Source organism: Sarcophilus harrisii, chromosome 3, assembly GCF_902635505.1.
Source record: "Sarcophilus harrisii chromosome 3, mSarHar1.11, whole genome shotgun sequence".
NCBI classification, from domain to species: Eukaryota; Metazoa; Chordata; class Mammalia; order Dasyuromorphia; family Dasyuridae; genus Sarcophilus; species Sarcophilus harrisii.
In genome coordinates, this window is record NC_045428.1 from 525,082,484 (window position 1) to 525,105,892 (window position 23,409).

The window sequence follows — 23,409 nt, forward strand, 5'->3', positions numbered from 1 at the left end:
GGGAAAATGATTTGGCAATATTTTAAAAATTAAAGTATGTTGGTCTAATTTTATTATATAGAGGTTAGGCAGTTTGTATAACTAGTAGGGACAGGTAAGTGGCTAAGTGGATATAGTGCCAGGCTCTGAGTTAGGAAGGCCTCAGTTCAAACCAGGTCTCAAACATTAACTAGCTGTGTGATCCTGGCAAGTCATTTAACTCTGCCTCAGTTTCCTCATCTATAAAATGAGCTGGAGAAAGAAATGGCAAGTCATTCCTGTATTTTTGCCAAGAAAACTCCAAATGGAGTTACAAAGAGTTGGACACAACTAAAAAACGACTGAACGACAACAACAAATACAATTTGTAGTGATAGAATAGAGACTATTCTCTGAATCTTCTAGCTCCTAAGCCATTGTACTTTACATGGGCCACTATTTCTAAGGGGCAGTGCAGTAAGAGGAAAATTTGAAGTGACAAAATATGAAATGTAATAAAATCTCAAAAGCTTTTCACAAGCCAGTTGGGGGTCACCAAATCCTATAAACACCTGGGCATAAGAATTTGAGAACTGGTGTTTGACTATGTATTTTTAAAATTTTATATTTTACTATTAATTAACAAATGACAAATATGAGTGTTTCATTGTACAATAAAAACATCACTGTATATAAATTGTTAATTATTCTAGGTGTATGTTAGATTCAACCTGAGTAACAAAACTGCATTGATTGTGCTCCCTTGAACTTCCTTATGTTCTCTTCTGCATATTTTAAATGTTTCTTTGAAAATCTTTTTTTCCTTTTTTGTATCATTAACACTACTTGTCAATTTACCCTTAAAGAAGTAACATATAAACATATTTTATTATAATTCTTCCTTGTGCCTTCCTTATTTTCTACTAACACCATCAATATAAAGTATTTTATACACATACACCCATGTATTGTATATACACACACATAAATGATACATATATATGTATATATATATATATATATATATATATATATACACCAACTATATACAGTACATTGTGGGATGCTACAAATAAGTATCAGACCTAGTATCTGCACCTAAGAAACTTACAAAGCATTTGGGGAAATAAGGAGTACCAGTTTGAAAACATAATATATACAAGAGTTAAATGGCAAAAAAGCAAACAACAGTATAAGTGATGTCACAAGGCAGTACTATTTATAATTAAGTGCTAAATGACAGGCAGTGAAACAGGAAATCAGGGCCATGAGTTCAAAGGGAAGAGAGGTCACCATGGACTAGAGTTTTCAGGAAGTCTTCCTGAGTTTTGATCTAGGCCTCAAAGAATAGATACAAATTTGAAAGGTGGGAAGAAGGAAAAGTTCATTTTAGATATGAGTAAGAAATTAAATACAATGTGACAAGGCACCAAGAATTAGTATTCTTCAGAGGGGAATCCATGAGTAGTTCAGTCATTCTAAGGTGAACTTACATTAAGGAGAAGATGAAAATAAAATTGGACACATAGGATAGACCAAGATTGTCCCTGAAAGCCAGAGAGAGAAATTAAGATATGAAATATAGTTAATTTGGGCAGAGGGAGTGATATGATGAAAGTGGTGTCTTAGTCTGGAAAACATCAAGAGAATGACTTGGAATGTGAAGAGATCAGGTTAAGTGAATTCAATAATGGGCTATTGCAAATAATACAGATATGAAGTGATTGGGATCTCCAATAGGGTGAAGGCAATAATAATGGAAATGAACGGACGGACATGAGATTTTTATTTTAGTCTGCAAAAAAAACCCCACAACATTCTAACCCTTTACTAGTTTCATAATTATTGGTGGGAAGAAAGGAGATTGTCTAGAATTGGCAGCTGTCAATTTAGACAAGATATTAAAAAAAAAAAAACAAAAAAAAAAACAACCCAACCCAGCTGCTCATCTTCTATGTTAAGTGATTCTGTCTCTCCTGGAAGGAAATGTCTTCCACACCCCCTCCTTTAAAAAAAAAAAAAAAAAAAAAAACTTAAATAGAAATCTATTTCTCTTGCTCCCTGAGACACAAGGTCCATTGTCTTTCTACTTCTGGCCCCATTCACCCTCTACAGGACTTCCTGGACCTGTTACCCGGCTTGGGGAGAGGGGAAAAAGAGGAGAGTCATAATTTGATTGGCCTAGAAGACAAGAGGTCTTATTACAGCCTAAGGGTCCTGGGGGTGGGGGGGGACTGAGACTGGATAGTAGGAGCCACAGAGATTTGACTATCTTACCCATCTCAAACAAAACACTCAAACTCAAACATTTTTAGTCTATTTAATCGGGACATCAGCAGAATATTACACCGTGAGAGCTGGAGACCTCGGAGATCATCGAGTCTGGCACCCTCATTTTGCAGATGAGGAAAGGGTTCAGAGAAAGGATTTGCCCAACCGGAGTGGGAGACCAGGACTGAGAACCCCAGCCTTCTGGCTCCCAAGTCAAAGCTCTTCCTAGCACACCGGCTGTCTCCAGAAAAGGTTAACCATTGAAAGCTAGAGCAAGTACTCCCGGAGCGTTAGTGCTGATAACACTCTTTTTACCATCCCTCCTTCTATTTCCCATCCCCGTTAGGCATTTCTTGGCTTTCAATTTCGCTCTTAGGTAGAATTTCCCTCCCAAGCAATAGAGTCCTCTCAGAACACGGCTGGAATTCCTTGCAGCCAACCGCTAATGAAACAGAGGAGAGAAAGGTTCTAGTTCATATTAAAAAAAAAAAAAAAAAAAAAAAAAAAAAAAATTATCCTGCGTCCCTGAGAAGGTGGGATAAGAATCTATTATTTCCTTTTCTTTTCTGTGACCAATCTCAGATTTGAAGGTGAGAGGATCGAGGCCCATCTCATCTACCTTCTGTCACTCTGTTCTGCCCGTTCCTGCCTGGTAGGTGGAAGGGGCAGTAGAGACTGTGCTGAGCCAACCTGACCCCGGGTTTGACAGGATTCCGGCAGTCCTCCAGAATTTCTGCTAAGGTTGCAGTTGCCAGGTGGGTGGTTGGGTTCCTGGAGGAAAAAGAACGGAGTTAGTGAGAGGGAGGAAAGCAGAGAAGGGGAGGAGAGGAGGCAGGTCCTGGGAAATGGAGCTGTCAGTCAGTTCCCCGCACCAAGGCTAAGAGTTGGAGTTCTGCACGTGGCTCGGGGAGGGGGCGGAGGAGCTTGTGGAAGCAGTGACAGGCTGAGAGAAGGAAGGGAGGCAAGAAAGGGAGGGAGGTGGCGGTGAGAGAGAGAAAGAGAGAGAGAGAAAGAGAGAGAGACAGAGAGACAGAGACAGAGACAGCGAGAAAGAGAGACAGAGAGACAGAAAGAGAGAGACAGAGAGAGAGAGACAGAGAGAGAGAGAGACAGAGAGACAGAGACAGAGACAGCGAGAAAGAGAGACAGAGAGACAGAGAGACAGAAAGAGAGAGACAGAGAGACAGAAAGAGAGAGACAGAGAGAGAGAGACAGAGAGAGAGACAGAGAGAGAGAGAGACAGAGAGAGACAGAGAGAGAAGAGAGAGAGAGAGAGAGAGAGAGAGAGAGAGAGAGAGAGAGAGAGAGAGAGAAGAGAGAGAGAGAGAGAAAGAGAGAGAGAGAGAGAGAGAGAGCGCTCGCGGGAACATAGTCAACACTAGTGAGGTTTGTCACGAGGATCAGAGAGTCAGCAACCCGAGCTGGCTTTTTCTCACTCAAACACGGAATATTAGGGAGGGAGGGGAAGACAGACAGACAGACACACACAGAGGGACCGAGAAAGGCCTGACTTTATATCCCACCGCAAATAAATTCCGCGGGGGGCTGAAAGTAGGTGATTGGGTAGAAATTCACGAGCGAGGTTTTATCGCCCCTTTCCCAACACGTTTTATTAAAGCGCTCAGAATTCCTGTGGGTCTTGCACATGAAGGATCTTTCCACGTTATCGTCTGTCCCCCCCGTTCCCCATCTTCCCCGAACCCCAAGAACGAAGAGGCGCTGGGAGGTGCGCCGAGGACCCCGGGGGCGGCTGCAAAATGAGTCCTAGAGCTTCGCATCCCGAAGTCTTCGGCTCCCTCCCAGGCTTCTCCCGTCCTCCGTAGTAAACAAACTACTGTCGCCGCCTCCACGCTGGTTTGCCTCACAAAAATCAAAACACTGAGTCTCATAGAGACACACTAGAGAATTACCAGAAAATAATGATCCAAAAAAAAAAGAGAGAGAGAGAAACCACGAAAACCTCCCACTTCCCACCTCCCCCGCCCCCCCAAACTGAACCACCGCCTCCTCCTCCGCTTGGAAAACTGGCCCCGCGAAATTGACAAGCGAGTCGTTTCCTAAGCAGCGCGCGTGCTCCCATTGGCTGAGGCGGTGCAGTCAATCAGCGCCGGGGGGCGGGCGCTGGTGCGGACTCACCGCCCCGCGGCTGGGTGGTGGTAGTAGATCCCGTAAGTCTGGTGTGGGCCGGTGAGTTGCTGCTGCTCCCTCAGCCAGCCGCCGCCACATTCAACAGGCAGCAGGAGCCCGAGCAGCAGCCGCCGCCGCCTCCGCACCACCGTACGAGCAGTGAAGGCGCCGCCGCCGCCGCCGCACAGCCGCCGCCTTCCGCGCTCACTATCTGGATACCTTTGCCGCGGATTCTGTCCCCTTTTCGGTCGCGGCCGAATCGAACCTGCTGTCCGGCGGCCACTGCCATTGCCATTGCCACTGCGGTCGCCGGAGCAGCAGCAACAGCGGCAAGCCGCCTCCGTCGCCGCAGCCCGGGGGAAGCTTAGGCATTTATTAATAAGCCCACGAAGTTAAGTTCTGGTTTCTCTCTCCCCCGGCCCCTAGCTTCTCTTCCGCCCCCCCACCCCCCTTTCCTACCCCCCCGCTTTCCCCTCCCCCACCCCCAGCCCAGTATTTAAATCCCGAGAAGTCCCCTCCCCCACCCCCTTCCTCTGGTTTCTCTCTTTTTCGCTCTCTTGTGGCCGGGGGGAGGGGAGGGGGTCACCATGGCCGAAGCGCCTCAGGTAGTGGAGATCGACCCGGACTTCGAGCCACTGCCTCGGCCTCGGTCGTGCACTTGGCCCCTTCCCAGACCGGAGTTTAACCAGTCGACTTCGGCCACCTCCAGTCCGGCCCCCTCCGGAGGCGGCGGCGGCGGCGGCGGCGGGGGGACAGGGAATCCCGGGGATGCCGCGTCCGCCGCCTCGGCCGCTGTCAGCTCCGACTTCATCAGCAATCTGAGCCTCCTGGAGGAGAGCGAGGACTTCGAACAGCCCTCGGGTCCCGTGGCGGCGGCGGCGGCGGCCGTGGCTGCGGCGGCGGCTGCGGCGGCGGCGGCCGGATTGTGCGCGGACTTTCAGTGTCCGGAGACCACCTGCCTGCAGCAGCCCCAGCAGCAGCCCCAGCAGCCGCAGCAGCCCGGGCCCCTCCAGCAGCACCCGCCCGTCCCTCCGGCCTCGGCAGGGCCCCTGGCCGGGCAGCCCCGCAAGAGCAGCTCGTCCCGGCGCAACGCCTGGGGCAACCTGTCCTACGCCGACCTGATCACCAAGGCCATCGAGAGCTCCGCCGAGAAGCGGCTCACTCTGTCCCAGATCTACGAGTGGATGGTGAAGAGCGTTCCCTACTTCAAGGATAAGGGGGACAGCAACAGCTCTGCGGGCTGGAAGGTGAGGTCGCCCACGCCGGCACCCCCCGGAGCGGGAGGGAGGGGGAAACGAGGGCACCGCGAAGCCACCACGGTGAGAAAAGCCTTCTGTGGCCGCCACCCCCTGGGGGTGTGCGGAGAAGGGGGAAGCCATAGGGAGCTAAGCATGCAGGTTTGTGCCTACGAGGGGCAGCTGTAAACTAGCCGTCCTTCCCCTATGTCCGGCCCTTGTTTGCCGGGAACTCGGTAGTAGTGCCTGCAAAAGAAGTCCGAGATTTGCAGGAAGTGTGTGTCTGTGTGTGTACGTGTGTCTCCGTTGGCTGGGGGGCTGCGTCAAGTGGGTCCTTTGGGGATTAAAGACGGGTCCGTAATGCGGTGATGATAGACGCGGAGTGGGTGCTGGGGCAGGACCCAGGAAAGGAGAGAAGGTTTGATTCCCGTAGCCTCAGATTCGGCCCCAGGCCCAGTTCCTTGTTGTGGGATCTTAGATTCAGAGCTGAAAGGGACCGTAGAGACCCAATTCCCTCGTTTTTATGACGGTGAAACTCAAAAGTTGCGCAGGTAATAAAGCGGGAGAGACGGGGATTGAACCCATGTCCTGAGTACAAATCCAAAGATTCCTTCCCTAAAATTGACAGGGAAGTGCAGGGTCAGAGTCTGGAAGCCCCGGGTGGAAGCCGTGCCGGTGGCTAGCCTACAAATTGGTGCCGAGCCGTGATGCCATTTCCCCAGAAACTTAGAGTGGCAGCACAATTAGGGGTTGTGTGTGTGTGTGTGTGTGTGTCCGCGCGCGCGTGTCTGCGTGCTGGACTTGGGGGAGAGTGGGACCAGCAGGTGGAGGAAAAGAAGCCTGAGGAAGCTGGTTTGGTGCGGGCCTTCCAGTTTTCTTAGAGGATCCAACACTTGTTTTGTTTTGATTTATCTGAACTGACCCCGGGTTCAGGGGGCTGGGCGCTAGCTAAAAGAGCCCGGGATAGCTCATCCAACACGTGCAAAGGGGCGGCCACAGCTGGCGGGGTTTACGGGCGCTGGGCTGCTTTAGCTGAGTTAAAGTTCAAGTGTGACACTTTGGAGGGGGTGGGGTGAGAGGGAGGGGACCTCAGGGGTGGTTGCCTGGAGAGGGACCGAGCGAAGAAAGCCAACACATTTAAAGGGCCAGTGCTTTTTCCCTGAGATCTAACATATCCTGTGGGTTAAATGCAGTTTTCGGGCCTGTGAGTTTGCCTTGGTTGGAAAAGAAAGAAGATCTGTGTGGTTGGGAAGGGGCTTCCGGACTTGCTCTGGCCGCATGCATAAATCTTTTAATTAAGAAGTGAGATTTTAAATTAGTTCATCTTGGGTTATACAACATCCGAAGTGTGGTGTCAGGGGCTTTCTGTCATATACAATTTGGAGATCAGGTAGAGATAAATTACTTAACATGAAAAAATGATCTGAAGTTTTTTTCTTCAAAGAGGATTGGATTTAGCTGTATTTTAAGCTATACTGTTATTGAGACTCAAGAAGAGATTAATTTACCTACTATATGTAGCTTCTGAAATAAAAGGTTGGCAGCTTTTGAAGAAGCAAGGGGTTAAATCTCAGAAATCTGCAGGGACAGTCTCTATGGTGGTCCTTCCGGTCCTGTTTTCACAAATGAGTTCTACTGGCATCATGCAGGTTGAAAACATCTTAATTGTTCACCAGTTTGATCATAATTCTCTCTTGAGTCTACTCCCCCCTCCCCCCAGTTTGAGGTTTACAGCATAACTAAATCTAAGACTTGTTGAGCAATTGTTATAGCAAAATTGTTTTATATAAAAGGTCATACCTGTAGTTAATTAATGTGTGACCAAAAGGTCGAACTACTTAATATTATTTTGAAGCTCTTCCTCAAGTAACTAGTTTTGTTTCCTTAACAATTTTCATTGTGTTGGATTTTAAAGTAATCACACCTTAAAAACTACTTGAAAGTGTATTCTGCATCGTTTTACTACCTCATATGTAACTATTCCTTTCATAAGAAAGTTATGAAAGACTTCTGTTCTTTTAAATTAAAATAATCTGGGTTACCCTCCAAAGCATATACATTTTTTGTGTGCTCACATAAAAATCTTACTTGAATATCAGACTTTCTTGTCATTTAGAACATTTATAGTTATTAAAAAAAAAAAACCCAAAAGCCCATTATGCTGACATTCAAAGAGCCATGTGTACTTAATCCACTCTTTTTAGACCTTGAGAATAGAAGCAAGGTTTTAAAAACTGTTATAGTACCATTCTATAAAGGTAGAGTAGGACTTTATTTTGGATTTAAATGTATTTAGTCTCACAGAACTTTTATTAAAACAGTTTCTGGGGATAAAGTATGCATTTTAATCTTTTACTAAAGCTAGAAAATGTATATATGCTTTCATTAAGGAAATCATCTATGAAATACATGCTCTAAGAAACTAGTTTTTTTAGTTGGTTCAAGGTAGGCCATCATTTTCAAATGACTAAACCTTTCAGGTGTCATCAAAGTCAGTTGGTAGAAGTGAGATTATATCTAGTGCATTTTCAGTTTGAGTAAAAGGGTATTTTAGCAGCAAAGAAACAACTTTTTCTCTCCCTCTTTCATAAATGTGTTACTTGTTAAAACCAAGCTTCCCTCAGATCTGAAAGACTCGCCTGTTCTCAAGGTCTATAAAGTGAAGTAATTTTGTTTCCCTTAGATTATAGACTTGTTCCAAAAAGAGAAGCGACCTCAAACTTATTAATTGATTGGATGCTTTAGGATTGCTGATAATATGTTGGAAATAAATATTTGATATAACATAATACTCAGCCCTGACATTAACATGTCTCAATGTGATTTTTTGACTTTTATGCACAGGTTTTCCCTGAGTCCAAGTTAAATTCCATATAAATCATTTTCATTAGTTGGAAAGTTGTTATGCATAATAATAATAATAATGTGAATAGTGATACTTTGACCTTTCTTATTTCTTGCCAAAATAATACTGCCTACATTTGTATCGCCTCAAGTACTTGTGATCTTTGTGAGAATATAGGTATTTCATGTGTGTTGATAGAACCTGATAGAGATAGATTTGTCCTATCATAGGATTTGTACCACAGTTAAAATTAATGCCTTTAGGAAGAAAGAATCGCATCTGTTTTGTGGTGGGTAGGCTTTATGATATTTGGACTGAAAGCTTTGGTGTGTTGATTAAAAAAGCATTATCAATTTTTAAATTTACCTTTGAAAATTTTCATAAATTTTGCTACTGAAATTTTTAATATTAGGCTGTTAGTACCTCTCAGAAGGATGGGATAATTTGCCATAGAATATATGCCCTGTCCCAGAAGTCTCAGAGTAGATAAAAGCTTAAGTAGCTTAAGTCTTCACTAAGACTTTTGGGATACTCTGTATTTGATTTGTAGTGTTAATCCTGTTGAGAATGACTTAGATGGTTTGAGACACCTTCCCTATTTCTAGTTTGTATAAAGATGTAATTATTTTAAATAAAATAAGGTATTTTGCAGTATTTTTCTATCTTCAAAAACTTTTGTCTTCCTTTGGGTTGGGAGGCCAGAATAATACATCCTGACATTTGCCTGAGTTTGGAAATTCATTTGATGGATCTCTAGAGTGATAAATGTGCCTAGTTGTTCTGATGACACAGCGGGGATTTCAGTCTACATGAAAGGATTGAAAATAATGTACTTGGGAAAAGAACTTTATTGCATTTGAGCCATTATGTTTTCTGTGGATGTAGCTGTGTTGACTTTTTATCAAGAAATGTAATTTGGTTTCAGTGATGCTTAGATTTTTAACATATCCTTTTAAAAAAATAAAACTTTTGAACAATAAAAATTTGGCACATAATTTCTTTCAATAGCATTTCATAAAAATTAAGATCCATTGTTTAGCTATTAGGAATTTTTATTTTTTGGTGGCTGTACAGGATTAAGCATTGCTAACTTTTAGTTAGGTCAAGAATAATATTTAAGATTAGTAATTAGGAAATTCCAGGGGTTTGGATGGGGGTAGAGAGTTGTGGGAGAAGTTGATTATCCAGCAGTGGGGTCCTTAGACCCTATAGTAAGTTGAAAATGGTTTCCTTACTCCATGACTAACTCTTAAGCTCTGCCAAATGGTAAATTACCCTAAAGGGCAGTCGGGCATTTGCCCAGTGGTTTATTAGTCCCCTCTGTACTTTTAGCACTTTCAGGGTGAAATATGCAACAGCAAAGGCCTGTATGTTTCTGGAAACTGCCTAGAAACTTGCATCATCGGGTTATTTTCCTGGCCTACTTTTTGGAGAGGACCCTGTGATTTTACAGTATCAGGGATGGTTTTAATTTGTTTCAATTTAACAAACATTTATCGGATATATATACTATGCTATGCTCAGTGCTATGAATGAATAAGCTTTTAAGGAGTTTATATTATGATATGGAGGATATATATACAAATAACTCTTAAGACCATATAGTCCATGAAGAGATGTAAATAGTACACCCAAGTTCCTTTGTCTCTGTGGGCAGAAGTAATCCAGAAGGGCTTCTTGGAGGAGGATGGGGACCTCGAGCGGCAGATTTGGCAAGTCAGGATTCTGTGGTGATATCCCAGAGGGGTTCGGAGGGAGGAACGCAGCGGCCTTGTTGAGGTCGGGTTGGGCAGGAACAATGGACGTTCTCCAGGGCAGATAACTTCGGTGTTCTGGCTGTCTGTCACGATACTGTTGAGAACCAGGAAATGCCTGCAATGGTGTAGGGCCTGGGCTGGATCCCCGAGATGCTGAGGGTACTTGCAGGGACTTAATTGTGCCACCAGAGGGACCTCCTCTGGGTCTTAGGGCCTATTCAGCCCCAATGCATTATTTCTGAGCTCCCCTTTCTTGGGCTGCTACTAGCCCTAGCGAAGGATGGAGGGAAGGTGGAATGTAAGAAAATTCTTCCTTCTTTCCTTTCCTTTTTTTTTTTTTTTTCTATTCTCAAAGGATCAAAGGCAAATGTGGGGCTGACAGATTCTCTTCGATATACTTAGAGTGGGAAGCAACACTAGTCTTACTGGAAATTATACTGGTACTAAGAGTTTGTCAATCTGGATTTAAGTTCTTTTTCCACTATTTACAATTTGTAACTAACCCATAGCAAGTTATTTAACTTTTTATGCTTCAGTTTTCTCATCCATAGGGATCATAGACATTTGCTATTGCAGGTGTGGAAAGGATTTTTAATAAACCCTAAAGCATGATAGAAATGATTTATTATTTTTTCTCTGTATCATCCCTTCAACTTGAATCGCCTGGTTTCTTGAAGAGTCAGACAAAATTGTCAGTGGCAGATAACTCCTTGTAGATAAATACTACTTTATATTCATTTTCCTTTTCTTCTAAAGAATTCAGAATGTTAGATTTTCTTAGCAGTCCTAGTTTATTTAGTGTAGGAGGCAGACAGAGGTAGCGAGGGCGGTCAAGCTTTGGACTATTCATATGTGGATAAAAGGAAAACATCTAGTATTATTTTACTTTTAGCATTTTCATAATGCATTTTCCCCGAGGAACGCAAAATGTGGGATTTATTTAGTTTATCCAGCATAGGAGGCAGCAGTAAGTAACAAGGACAATCAGATTTTAAACTATTCATTTGTGGATAATAGGAAAAGATCTACTGTTGCTTTACTTTATATTCAAAGTACTTTTCTCCTAAGGAGCTCAAAATGCTGGATTCTCTTAGTAGCCCTTGTCACATATCCAGTGTGAAGCTTTGCATTTTCATGATCTTACTATGGATTCTTCCTTTGTGATTAATTATAATACACTACTAATTTTAAATTCTAAGCTGACATGGGAATACTTTCTTCATCATCAGGTTGGGTGTAGTTTTAGGATTAGTTTAAGTCACTTATACTGGAGATACCTATCTTCCTTTCCAAGAAGCCATGATCCAAGAGTTGACTTGTAAAGCCATCACATTTGGAGCTGGAAGTTACTGTAGAGATCATATCTAGTCCAATTTTATTTTTATAAAGGAGGAAATTTAAAACCAAGGCTGTTAAATAATTTGTTCACTATCACAAAAGGATTCCAACTTTGCTCTCCGCCTTCCAAATCATGTGCTCTTTCCATTGTAACAGACATATTTAGAAGATTAGAAATGTCAAATCAAGTCCCTTAAAACATGGAGTCAAGTTTATCAAGCCACTGCACACCCATTAGATTTTCAAAGTTTTTTTCCCAGACATTTAGGTTCTTGCTTTTTTATACTCCGTTTTTTTTTTTTTTTTTTTAATGGGAACAATGTTAAGTTTTCAGGTTGGAACACAAATACTTAGCTCATAATGAACCTGAAAACTAGTATTTTGGGCCCTAAGCATGACATATAACTGTCTGTGGGAAAGTATTCATTAATATGAACTTGAGAAACCAGGAACACATCAGATGTCCGAAGTTCATTGAATTGAATCAGATTCCCCTTGTGGTGGGTCTCCCTTCCATTGCTTGGGGGGTATTTTCTGGGGCTTGCAGCATCTGCTAGGGAAAGGTTTGGAGGGCTATCTTAGGTCTGAGCCATTGCGGGGTGGCTCTGGAGTTAAGGGGCCGTAGATGAAATAAGGCCAGAGTTTTGGTCAGGAGATTTGGAGGAGGTATTGAGTAGTGAGGAACAGGAGAAAAGTTTCAGAGTTTGGGGAGTGAGGAGTATGAAGGACCATATCTTCCTGCTAGGTAAACCTGTGGAGATATGTCCTGGTCTTGAACTGGTCAGTTCTTAGCATCAGGGATTTCTGTTGATGTTGCTTGTTGCTTTTAAGGAGGGTTTGTTTCCTGGATCACTGCAGTTTAAAAAAAAAATGCAGTGTTACATGCACCTTGTCCAAATTCTAATGTTCTTGAAGGAAACTTCTTTTCAGTTTTTTTTTTTTTAAGACTTTTTGCTGGTTTGTAGTTACAGTGAAGATAAGAAATGTCTCTTATGAAAAATCTCATTTATGTCTCATTTCTCAGATTTCCCTCTTCTCTTCTTCCTCTACTCCTTTTAGACATTATATACACTGAGGTTCTTAGCCTGGGATCCAGGGATATGTAAACCTCTGAATTCAGATGAGGAAATATATATATATATATATATATATATATATATATATATATATATATATATCTTGATTTTCATTATTTTGAGAAAGAGTCCATAGGCTTCATTAGACTGCCAGGAAAGGATTAGAAGCTGTGCTGTAGAGAAAGACAAGGTTAAATTCATCTGTATTTCAGATAATAACCCAGATGCAGGCCAGCCTTAGCATCTGAGGCATAACCTAAATAGGAACTCTAGTGGAGAGTAAGACAACTTACAGCTTAAGGGGAGTGTGTGTGTGTGTGTGTGTGTGTGTGTGTGTGTGTGTGTGTGATTATTTAAAATTAGTAGTATATAATTAGTCCACAAATTAGTCCCTAGTATTGATTTTACTTGATGCCAGCTTCCTACGTCCTCTAATAATTGTGAAGGCTTTTTAGAGAAGTCAGGATTTCCAATTTCTTTGAAGAAAGATACTCTGGATATAAGTGTGATTTGGAGTGAGACAGGATTTAGGGTTTGCTAAGGAACTAACTGATGCTGAAGCTAAAGAATCAGACTGAAGGGAGTGCACTTAGGGATTAACCTTTATCTATTTTCTCTTACCTTTTCCAACCACTAAAGACCTTATCCTGGCCCTAGACAAGGTAAGAAAGAGGACTTCCTTGGAAGTTACATTTGAGAAACTGAGGAGCACTGGGGTATGCAGAGACTAGAGGGGTAGGGAGGCCCATCCCAAGGATATTCTGTTCTTGGGTGACCACCAATAAGCCACTGACTGAAGAAAAACTGGCTGGCCACTTATGAGGAAGTTGGATATCCATAAGTTAGGGCCTGCCTATAATTAGGAATTGAAATATGTAATCCAAATTTCCCATACCAGTGTTTCTTGGCTTTCATCACATTAATTTACTACATTTTCACTTAATATTTTTTTAAACTAGGAAATGTTCAATAGGTGTCCTCTGTTTTAAGCATTTTCATTACTTAGAAAAATTAAGAAGGTGCTGGGAGTCAGAATTTGTGATGATGATAGGAAGTGTAATGTGTAATCCTCCGGTTCTGACTTGGAGCCATCCTACTGAAATTACACCCTAGAGGGCCTTGGTCATTAACTCCTGTGATCTCTTGACTCCTCTGCAGGATTTGCTACTGCTAACCACCTTTTTCTTCTTAAAGCATCCACTGTCCAGGTTTCTTTCATGTTCTTCTGTGCTTCTTTTCTTCGTTTTATCAGTTAACAGAGCTCATTTCCCATGACTCTTTTGCTTGGTTCTTCCCCTCCATCTAAATTTTCCTCCTTCAGAAAATTCATTCATTCTAAAGACTTTTATTATCTCCTCTATTCAGATGAATCCCAAATCTCAGATTTGCTTTAGTTTTACATTTGTTTGTTATCCTTAAATAGATGCATAATGTAGTAGTATAGTAGTAGCCTTGAAGCCAGAAAGAGCTGAGATTAGTTCCCATCTCTTAACATATACTGACTGGCTTTGTCACCCTGGTTGTCAGTTGACTTCTTAGGACATTAGGAAACTCTTGAAGACTTAAGTTTTAGAGAAGGTTCAGACCTGCATTGATGGAGAGAATTTCTTCAGCTGAGAGTTACCTGCATTGATGAAATCATGATTCTAGGCCCTATCCCTGTTCTGCTTTTACCTTGGAAGTTACTTCCTTTCAAAACTGGCTCCAATTCCCAACTGCACCGTTTTTGTCAATGTTCGCCATCACCTTCCAGTCACCATGGAGACATGGCCATGTGGTAAATGTTTGTTCTATTCTTTGAACTTGTTTCTTCTTTTCTCCTCGCTGAATTCAGAAGATCTGCTCCTGTTGATTCATGAAGATTCTCTCATCCATTTCCCACTCCTGTCACCTTAGTCTCATTTCCCCCATTTAAACTTTATCTCTTTTCTCCCCTGCCCCTTGTCTCCCTGATTCCTTTCAGGAATTTCTTCTTCCTCCAGTCCTCATTGCTTAACTCAGGACACACTTTTTAAAGCTTTCCCTCCCCACTCCCCAAAGCTCTCTTCCCTATTTGAAGTCCTTGGGGCCTATCATTTTGTAGTCTGTTTTAACTTGTGTGCACATGTCTTGTCTCAATTAGATTGTAAGTATTTTGAAGGCAGGAGTAGTGCAGAGCATTGTGAAAGAAAAATCAGGGCAGGAGTCAGGAGACTTGGCTCTGTTCTGCCACTTACCAGGTGTGGGATGGAAAGAACCCTGGGTCTGGAGTCAGGAAGGCCTGAGTTCAAATTTGAGTGCAGACACTAGTTGTGTGACCCTGGGCAAGTCACTGAATCCTGTTTCCCTCAGTTCCTCATCTGTAAAATGTGCTGGAGAAGGCAATGGCAATACCTTTGCCAAGAAAACCTCAAAGAAAGGTCAAGAAGAGTCCAGTAGGACTGAAAAACAACATTGTGTAATCATGGGTCTTTCACCTCACTTTTCTGAACCTCAATTTCCTCATTGGGAAAATGAGGATAATAATGTTTGCCTTGCCTACCTCATGGGGTTGTTATGAGGAAAAGCTCTTTGTAAACTCTAAAACTATACATACAAAAACATTTATTATTGTTAGGCTGTATGTCATGCTGACAGTGTGCCTGGACAGTGCCTTTATAGGGGAGAAATTAAAGTGAACAGTGACTTTAAAATCACCTGGCTTAAATTTGGTTAGTAGAATTTGTTTGACTAATAAAAATGCCTTACATGTATTAATCAACAAGAATAAGCACCTATTGTCTATAAAGCACCCTGCTAGGTTCTGGAGGAAGTTGAAAAGTTTAAATAAGACCAGGTCCTTTTTCTCAAGAAGGTAAAAGCAGGAGAATAAGATGTGCCAACACAAGTAGCTAACTATACATCTTAGGCAGCAATTTGTTATTTAACAATAGTATGGAAGACTGCATTGTTTTCTTTCTTTGTAAGATATGTTCAGCCTTAATAAAATCCTTTATCTGAAAATTGTTTAAGTAGTAGCCTATTTCATCAGAAATTTAATGTTTTTCTTCTGTAATAAAAATGTATTAAATTTTGTATTCTTTAATTACTCCACTTCATAAACAAAAATATTTCTGTGAAAATCATATTTTTATAATATATCAATGAAAAAATAGGATTTGATGTGTATGGTTTCCTTAGTTTTTCAGGAAACTTCTATTAAATTAAGAGATGCTTATAAAGGCATTCCAAAGTTGGGTATTCCACACAAATATATGCTAATTTGATGTATAAAATTCATGATTTAGTTTACGTTACCTGAAGACTTATAATCATAGAATTGATTTTTACTTAGTTCCAGAATATTGAAGTTTGTACTTGATCCCAGACCAATACATCTCCCTTTTGTAAAGGAAACTTATAAATGCATTTGTCTTTGAAAAGAAAATAAATCCAGAATTTGAATATTAAAAAATGTTGAATTTTTCATGAATTTTATGCCAGATATAGGTCAAGTACATTATTACAAAATTAAATATCACTGTAAACTAACATTTTTTATATTTTTCTATAGAGACTAATATGATCATTATTAAATGTTAGATTTTGTGGTCATTTAGTCTTTTTAGGGAAGGAATTCCTATTTTGGCATCTATAAACTATTAAAAAATTTTGATAACTTTTTTCAATATAATTTGTTATCTTTGCAATCTTATATATTTATTGTCTAATTTTTTTTTTATTCTTAAAAGGGGTCTGTAGCTAAGGACATTGCAAAAAAGTTAAGAATTCTTGCTTTTATAATTTATACTTATTAGCATAGGAATAAAAAGCAATTAATAGTAAGTTTCAGCCAACCAAAATAAACTAAATTTGTAAGCTCTGAACCCAAGTTTGATACCAAATAAAAGTGATTACTTAGGGAATAATCGGAATAATCATGACTAACTCATCATATACCATAAGACTACATATAAAGAAAATTCTAGGGTGTGGTTTTTCAGAAGCCACAAACACAGATTCTTAAATAGCCTGGAGCCGTTTAGAAGTAACATGCAGTGAAGTGTGTATAATAATTGGTAAGTAAAGCTTTGCTACTGGTATGTTCAATACCTGTAGTAACAGACCATTATTTCATAAAAATAACCTCTGCTGAAAAAAAAATTAAAAATAGGTCGAATAGCTCACTACTTGAGGTTTTATCAAACATGTAATTAACTTCTACATGAAGAAAATAGCGTTTGAACCAAAATATCACACCTGCATGACTGTGGTTGGTACCAGCTCAGACTAGTCACACTAACCTGTAAAGTGTGTTCAATCTGAAAGCAACCAATCTTCAATTTTCCCCATTTTTTCATGGTTTGTGGATTGCAATTGTAGATCTCTGTGTCTCCTCTCCCCTATTCATTCCTATTCCCTCTTGGGCAAATTGCCTTCTTGGTAGGGAATGTCTTATGGAATAGGTGCTATTTAAATGTTCAATGAAGTCTAAGATTACACTTTGATAACATCAGCTTCTCAGGTGTTCTTACACCATCCTTCGAGAAAGAAATCAAGAAATCAGAATATGGGAGTATTCTTTTTTCAGTTTCTCTCATTAACCTTTTAGTTCTGATTTTGAAGTCAGTCAGGAAGTTGTGCCATCTTCCTGAGGAAGGCCCTGTGTGAGTATTGGTGGGTTCCCACTCCCTCTGGCACTGAAGGGTGCCTCGGGTTCCTTAATTTCTCAGGGACTACTGTACTTCATTTTGACCTCTTCAGAAGAGATGTCCTGTCCTAATCTGCCTCCCAGGATATCTGAGCACGGTTTTTGTGGCTCCCTAGCCTGCACAGGAAGTGGTGATTATCTCTGGCCAGCCCTGTGCTTCTGACACATCTCCTCTGTACATGGAAATTCCAAGGCTACCTCCTTCACCTCCACTTATCTCTGTGCATCTTGAAGTCTTGATTGAGTTTTTAAGTTTTGAAAAGAAATCTTACTGTTTCTGACTTGATATTTTGCTAGATGATGTTTAATTACAGTGGTACTGGTTGTTGCTTCTGTTGCAGGTCTGATCGTAATGATATACACAAGACCTTAACAGCTGCAAAGATGCTATTCTGGTTAATCAGATTAGAGAAAATCTATGGTGGGGGAAGAGGATGTGGAAGAGAGTAGAATGAAAAAATCTTTATTTATTTATTTTTTTACATAATTTGGTTGTAAATAATTTCTTGTATAACTAGAGTTTTCTTTGTTGCTGACAAATCTGTTAAAAAGATTATGATTTTGTGATGTTTTAACTGAATTCAATGTGTATATATGATGAACTACTTATCTGCTTTCTCTATTTAAATAATTATAATTTGTTAGACTTGAAGCATATTGTTTCAATATTGTCTTTGGGTCGTTGAGAAGGAGACCATAATGTTGGTTTATCCCATTTGTCCACTTGGACGCAAAATAACATTTTTGCAATAGCAGAAGGAAACAGGAGAGTGATTACAGCCTAGGGATGATAGTGAAAGTACCTTGAAAATCAAACTGGGCAGGTGCTTTATAAATGGGAGCTGTTCCCCTCATCATTATGTGAAAAGTTGAGATCAGGATTAGTGCCTGGACAGCAGACAGCCTGCACAGAACCGCCTTGTGCTTGTCCTGCAGCACAAGGCTTCCGGGCTTGGTTCTGTCCCTGCTTCACTAGGCTTGAGGAAGCTGCTTTCCCTTACTCCCTCTTTGGACATCACTTTTCTCATCTGTAAATATAATAAGATCCTCAGGCTTACAATTCGTAAGAGCAAGGGGAAAATAAGGTCAGGTTATTTGAAATGGAAGAAAAAAATCATCCCCAAACATTATAGTGGTGTTGAATGTTGAAAAGGCCGAAGCCTCCAACTCTAAGTGGCCTCCATTTTGGCCCTTTTCCCTTTCTGGCTTCTCTGGGCCTATTCTCTCCTGACTGATGTGCATTGGAGATTAGAGACTTCCAAGTGAAGCTGACTACAAATCCCTGCAGGATTCTAGGGGGAGCACTGAGGGATAGACATTTCCCCCATCAGTTCAACTGATTTAGCTTTTAGAAAGTAGATTTTCTAAGAAGGTATAGCAAGAACAGTGTCTAACAAAAACTATACTCCCTACATTAAGGGAATGTTTTCTCTCCGTCTATCAAGGTCCTGGGTTGAGGGTAAAGATGGTCTGACACAGTTGTAGAGAACAGGGAGGGGGCCTTTCCATCTCCTGGTTTTGAAGGCCATGTTCTTCTTTCCTGGAATCTTTAGGAGGTTCCCTCTGAGTGAAGCTTTTTTTTTTTCTTTTTTCTTTTCCTAACGTCCATGCCAGCTTTTTTCCTTTATAAGAGGTCACAAGCTCTCAAGCTGTAACTGTCCTAGGGGACTGTATCCTTCCACGTGTGTTTGAAGTGGTTTCTCTGCTGCAGGGCACTATCTTTCTGAGAGATTCTATTTCTAGCCTCTCAGATGTCTAGTAAATCTTCTCTTGTCCATTTTCCTGGTCATGTCACCTTGGTCTGCTTATTCATTTAAGATCAGGAAAGGAAGCAGGTGATGTGGGCCCAAGGATACGTGGTGACCAGTGAGAAGGAAGGCAGCTGCTCTTTATCCACCCTGAAGCTCACTGGAGTTCTCCCTCACTCCCCAGAAAGGAAAAGAAGCAAAAAAGAATATTAAAAGGGCAGGTCATATTTGTATAATGACCTCTCAGCTCCAGCTTGGCAAGTTTTTAGCCATTAGACCTTCTAGTTCCTCAACCAATCTGTGAGCTTTGTCATTACCGCAGTATTGACTCTTCAGTCCCCTGCAGCCAGAAGTAGCCTTTCCAAGCTTCTTCATGGAATTGGAAGTGATTAAGGAATATCAATGTATGTGCTATATAATCCATTGGGAAAGGCAGATTAGAGCATGCCCCAAGGACTTGGACCCTCCTTAGCTGCTTCTTTATTATTTTAGTGCTTTATTTGCATTTTTAAAATCTGGAAAATAGGATGCAAATCCTTTCTGCCTGGAGATTATGACAATGCCCTCTTTCAGAAATAAGTTTTACTTTGGAGAAGTGAAGCAGGAAATGCAGTGTAAACACCCCTAGATTCAGAGAACCTGGGTTCAGGTTTTAATTCTGCAGTTCACTATCTAGGTAACCTTGATGAAGGTATTTCTCAGGGCCTTAGTTTACCTATCTGTAAAATGTGTGTGAATTGTTAGAATCTTCTTAAAGGACTTGTAAGTTTTCTTTTCAGTCTCCTTCCTATGATCTTGTTAAAAGGGAAGGAATATAGTTGTTGAAAAGATAGATAATTTAGTGGCTTGCTAGGTAATAGAATACCTACCTGACATTCTAGAGAGATGCTGTACCTGACATTGTGCCTCCCTAAAAGGAAGTTCATTTGGATTACCTTTCACTCCCTTTGAGGAAGAAGTAAAGCAGCTCTGTATCGCCTGACTCTGAAACTTTGTTCTATCCTCCTTACTCCCCTAAAGGCCATTATGATTTTTCGAAGACTGAAAATAGAATTATCAACTAAATGTTTGGGAATAACTTATGTGCTTTTTGGCATGACTTTTGATAAATTGGATGCTTAAAAGCTGGTTTGAATGAAATAATTTGCATATGGTTTAACTAGAAGAGCTCATACTTCTGTCAGCTTCTTGAGGTAGTTGCATATTCTGAGTTTGGTTTGTATTGTTTTAAAACAATTTAGCAATCATTGGATAGAAAATGCAATTTTCTATTTTGTGTTCTGTACAATTGTTTATCATATTAAATTTGATGTCCGTATCACAAAATATAAAAATTAAACACACATTCAACAGCTTTTTGGCAGTCATCATTTTGTGCCAATGATGATGTAGCTTAATGGTGCTTGTAGTTTCTTTTAATTTGGCAAAAGTCAGCAATTTAATATGATCACACTAATATCAGTAAGTGATGTGACTAAAAAATAGAGAAATCATATAAGAATTAGAAGAATCATGTTAAAATATCTTATATTCAGTTTATGCATAAATATTGGCTTTACTGTACAAAGATACTGTTTATTTATTGATCCTGAGTTGAGCTAAGGATTTAGTCAGGAAGAGCCGAGTTCAGATTCTGTCTCAAATACTGAAATGCTGTGTGACCTTGAACAAGTCACTTCCCCTCTTTTAGACTCAGTTTCCTTATCTGTAACAAGGAGATAATAATAGCACCTAACTCCCAGGGTTGTTGTGATCTTCAAATCAGTTAACATAATAAAAAGCCTTTGTAAATCTTAAAGTGATATATGTGCTAGTTATTATTATCATCACCATATCATTAATCATCATCATCATTATTCTAGGACTTCTCTGTACCTTTGGCTTGTATTTGTGGTTTGACTATAAAAATTTATGTGAAGATTATGTTTGGTGAAGTATTTTTCATTTCGTCATTATATCAAATTAAAATGGATATCTTTTGTTTTTATATTATCTTTATTTCTGTATACATCTATTCTCTCCACTTCCCCCCTCCTTCAACAAAAGGGAAATCATTCTAACAAATAAAAAAGAAAGGGGGAAATGTAACAACCAACACATCAACTAAGTATGACATATGATCTAGAAAATATTCCATACAGTCTCCCCTTTCTGTTAGGGAGGCAGAGAGGCAGCTTTCAGGTTCAGTTGTGTTTCCATCTACATTGTTGTATATATTGTTTCAGGCATAATAGAGTGAACAGAAAGAACACTTTCTTCTGAATCAAGGACCTGGTATTTATACCATTGTGGTCTTAGGTCTCAGTTGCCTTATCTGCTTATATCTGATCATAGAGCTCTAATCTCAGTAGAGTTCTTCTCATTTTTCGCTGAATTCTTTAGATTGGTTGTTTCTATTGCGAAGTAATATTTCATTACATTTATGTAAAACTGTTTAGTGGAAAGAGTGTTTGGTAAAGAATCAGAATTTTGAGTTCAAATTCTGGCTTTCCATTTCATAGGTATGTGATCATGGATAGGTTATTGAATTTCAGTGGACCTCATTTTCCAAGGTTGGCTAGGATTATATACCTTTTGATTTAATTGAGATTTATTAAGCAACTACTTCGTGCCAGGCTCATTTAAGAACTGGGAATAAAAAGAAAGGCAAAAGACAAGTTTCTGCTCTCAAGGAGTTTAGTCTAATGGGAGAGATAGCTCTCTAGCTCTAAGTCCATATTCCTCTTAGTCTTTGTTGTATTTCCCCAATAAAATGGTCTTGTTGAGGACCAGGATTATTGCATTTTGTCTTTGTATTTCTTGTAATTCTTACAACACCTTGCTTAGTAAAGTGCTTAGGAAGTGTTTGTTGAATTAAATTGAATTATTCTTAGGGTGTTCACTTGTCTCTTCACATCATGTATAAAATAGAACATGAGCACTTAGTAAGTTGGGGTTTGTTTTATAAAAACTATTGGCCTGTTTTTAATGAATAGCCTTTTCATTTCTGTATCTTTTTCTAAAATATAGCAACCTAGTATTTGAGACCGTCATTTAAAATTCCCAGTTCTGTTTTTAAAAAAAATCTTCTTTAGTTATTTATGATATACACAAAATGTAGCAATTTACATATAATTTCTTTAACTCATCCACTTTAGCAATCAACATTTATCAGCTAGGGAACAGTACTGCATTTTTTTTTTAGATATTGTTTCCATATCTTTATGATCTTTTATTTGTATTTCTTGAAGAGCCCAGTTAGGCCCTGTGATGTTAGCTTTTAGTTCCATGAAAAAGCTTTTTTTTTTTTTTTTTTAATAATTACAGCTGAATTTAGATGAAAAGGAATTACAAAAAGCATGACAGCCACCATCTGTAGCAAGTGTATTTTGACACCAGATTGGTGCTAATATCATCAAAGCTCATTCATTCATTTATTCAACAAACATTAAATATCTACTATGCACAAAACCCTGTGCTTGATGAGGAGAAAGGAAAGAACAGATACAAAGATATTAACTAAGAGAATCTCTGATCTTATGGAGCCAAATTTAATAAGTGGTTGATCTTATCAAATGAGGTGGTGTATATAAAGCTTTTTAAACCTTAAAACTCTATAGAAATCAGCTATAATTATAATTACAATGATAAGATTCTAATTTTGGATGTTTGATTTCATGTAGCCTATTTTTGTCATATTCAAGATGGTGCCATGATCCTCCAATGACTTGATCTTCCTCTTTACTTTTCCAGTGAGAGCTCTAATTTTTGCTCTCAAACCCAAAGTAAATATTCTAGAAGATCTTCTGTTCAGGCTGGTTGAGTTTTAAACTGCTTAATAATAAGTGGTTTGAATATTAAAGGTTGTATCATTGCATTCCTTAAGGTGACTTTGCTCCCTTGGCATGGGATTGAAAATAGGGTAATTTGTAATTAATGGGAGGGAATGTAATGTAGAAACAAAGTTGTGGTGGAGTTATTCTCAATCTTTTTTCTGTTCCCCCCCATTGTTTTTCTTAAACCACACTTTGATCGATGCAAATTTGGAATCATTAATTACAATTATTGGAATAAATATGGGTAAATTTGAGTACTTCATATGTTTTCTCTTTTTAAGATACCTTTTATTAAATACTGACAATGATTGGGTGGCCACTTTTTACCAATAAGAGTAGTTTTGGTCCTGGGAAAAAATGCACTCTGAATGTATTCATACAAACAACAAATCCTTAATTTCCTTTTTAGTCAAAATATGCACACAATTAAAAGACAAGCATTTGAAAGTCATGATTCCCAGATTAACTGTAACTGCTGCATGTATTTGTGTAAAACATGAGAAAAGGATAAAACTCTGTTTAGTCATGTAAATGCATGAGTACAGATTCTCTTGGTTTTGATTGGCTAAT

At 39.9% G+C, this 23,409-nt stretch overlaps 1 protein-coding gene across 1 annotated transcript in view; it reads left to right on the top strand.

Annotated features, from left to right (window-relative positions):
• Window positions 1-4,366: 4,366 nt before the first annotated feature.
• FOXO1 (forkhead box O1) overlaps window positions 4,367-23,409 on the top strand; it is a 103,712-nt gene continuing 84,669 nt past the window's right edge. The window contains exon 1 of the mRNA XM_003764553.4: window positions 4,367-5,603. Coding sequence (XP_003764601.3) covers window positions 4,944-5,603 — 660 coding nt within the window. The 5' untranslated portion in view covers window positions 4,367-4,943. The remainder of the gene's footprint in view (window positions 5,604-23,409) is intronic.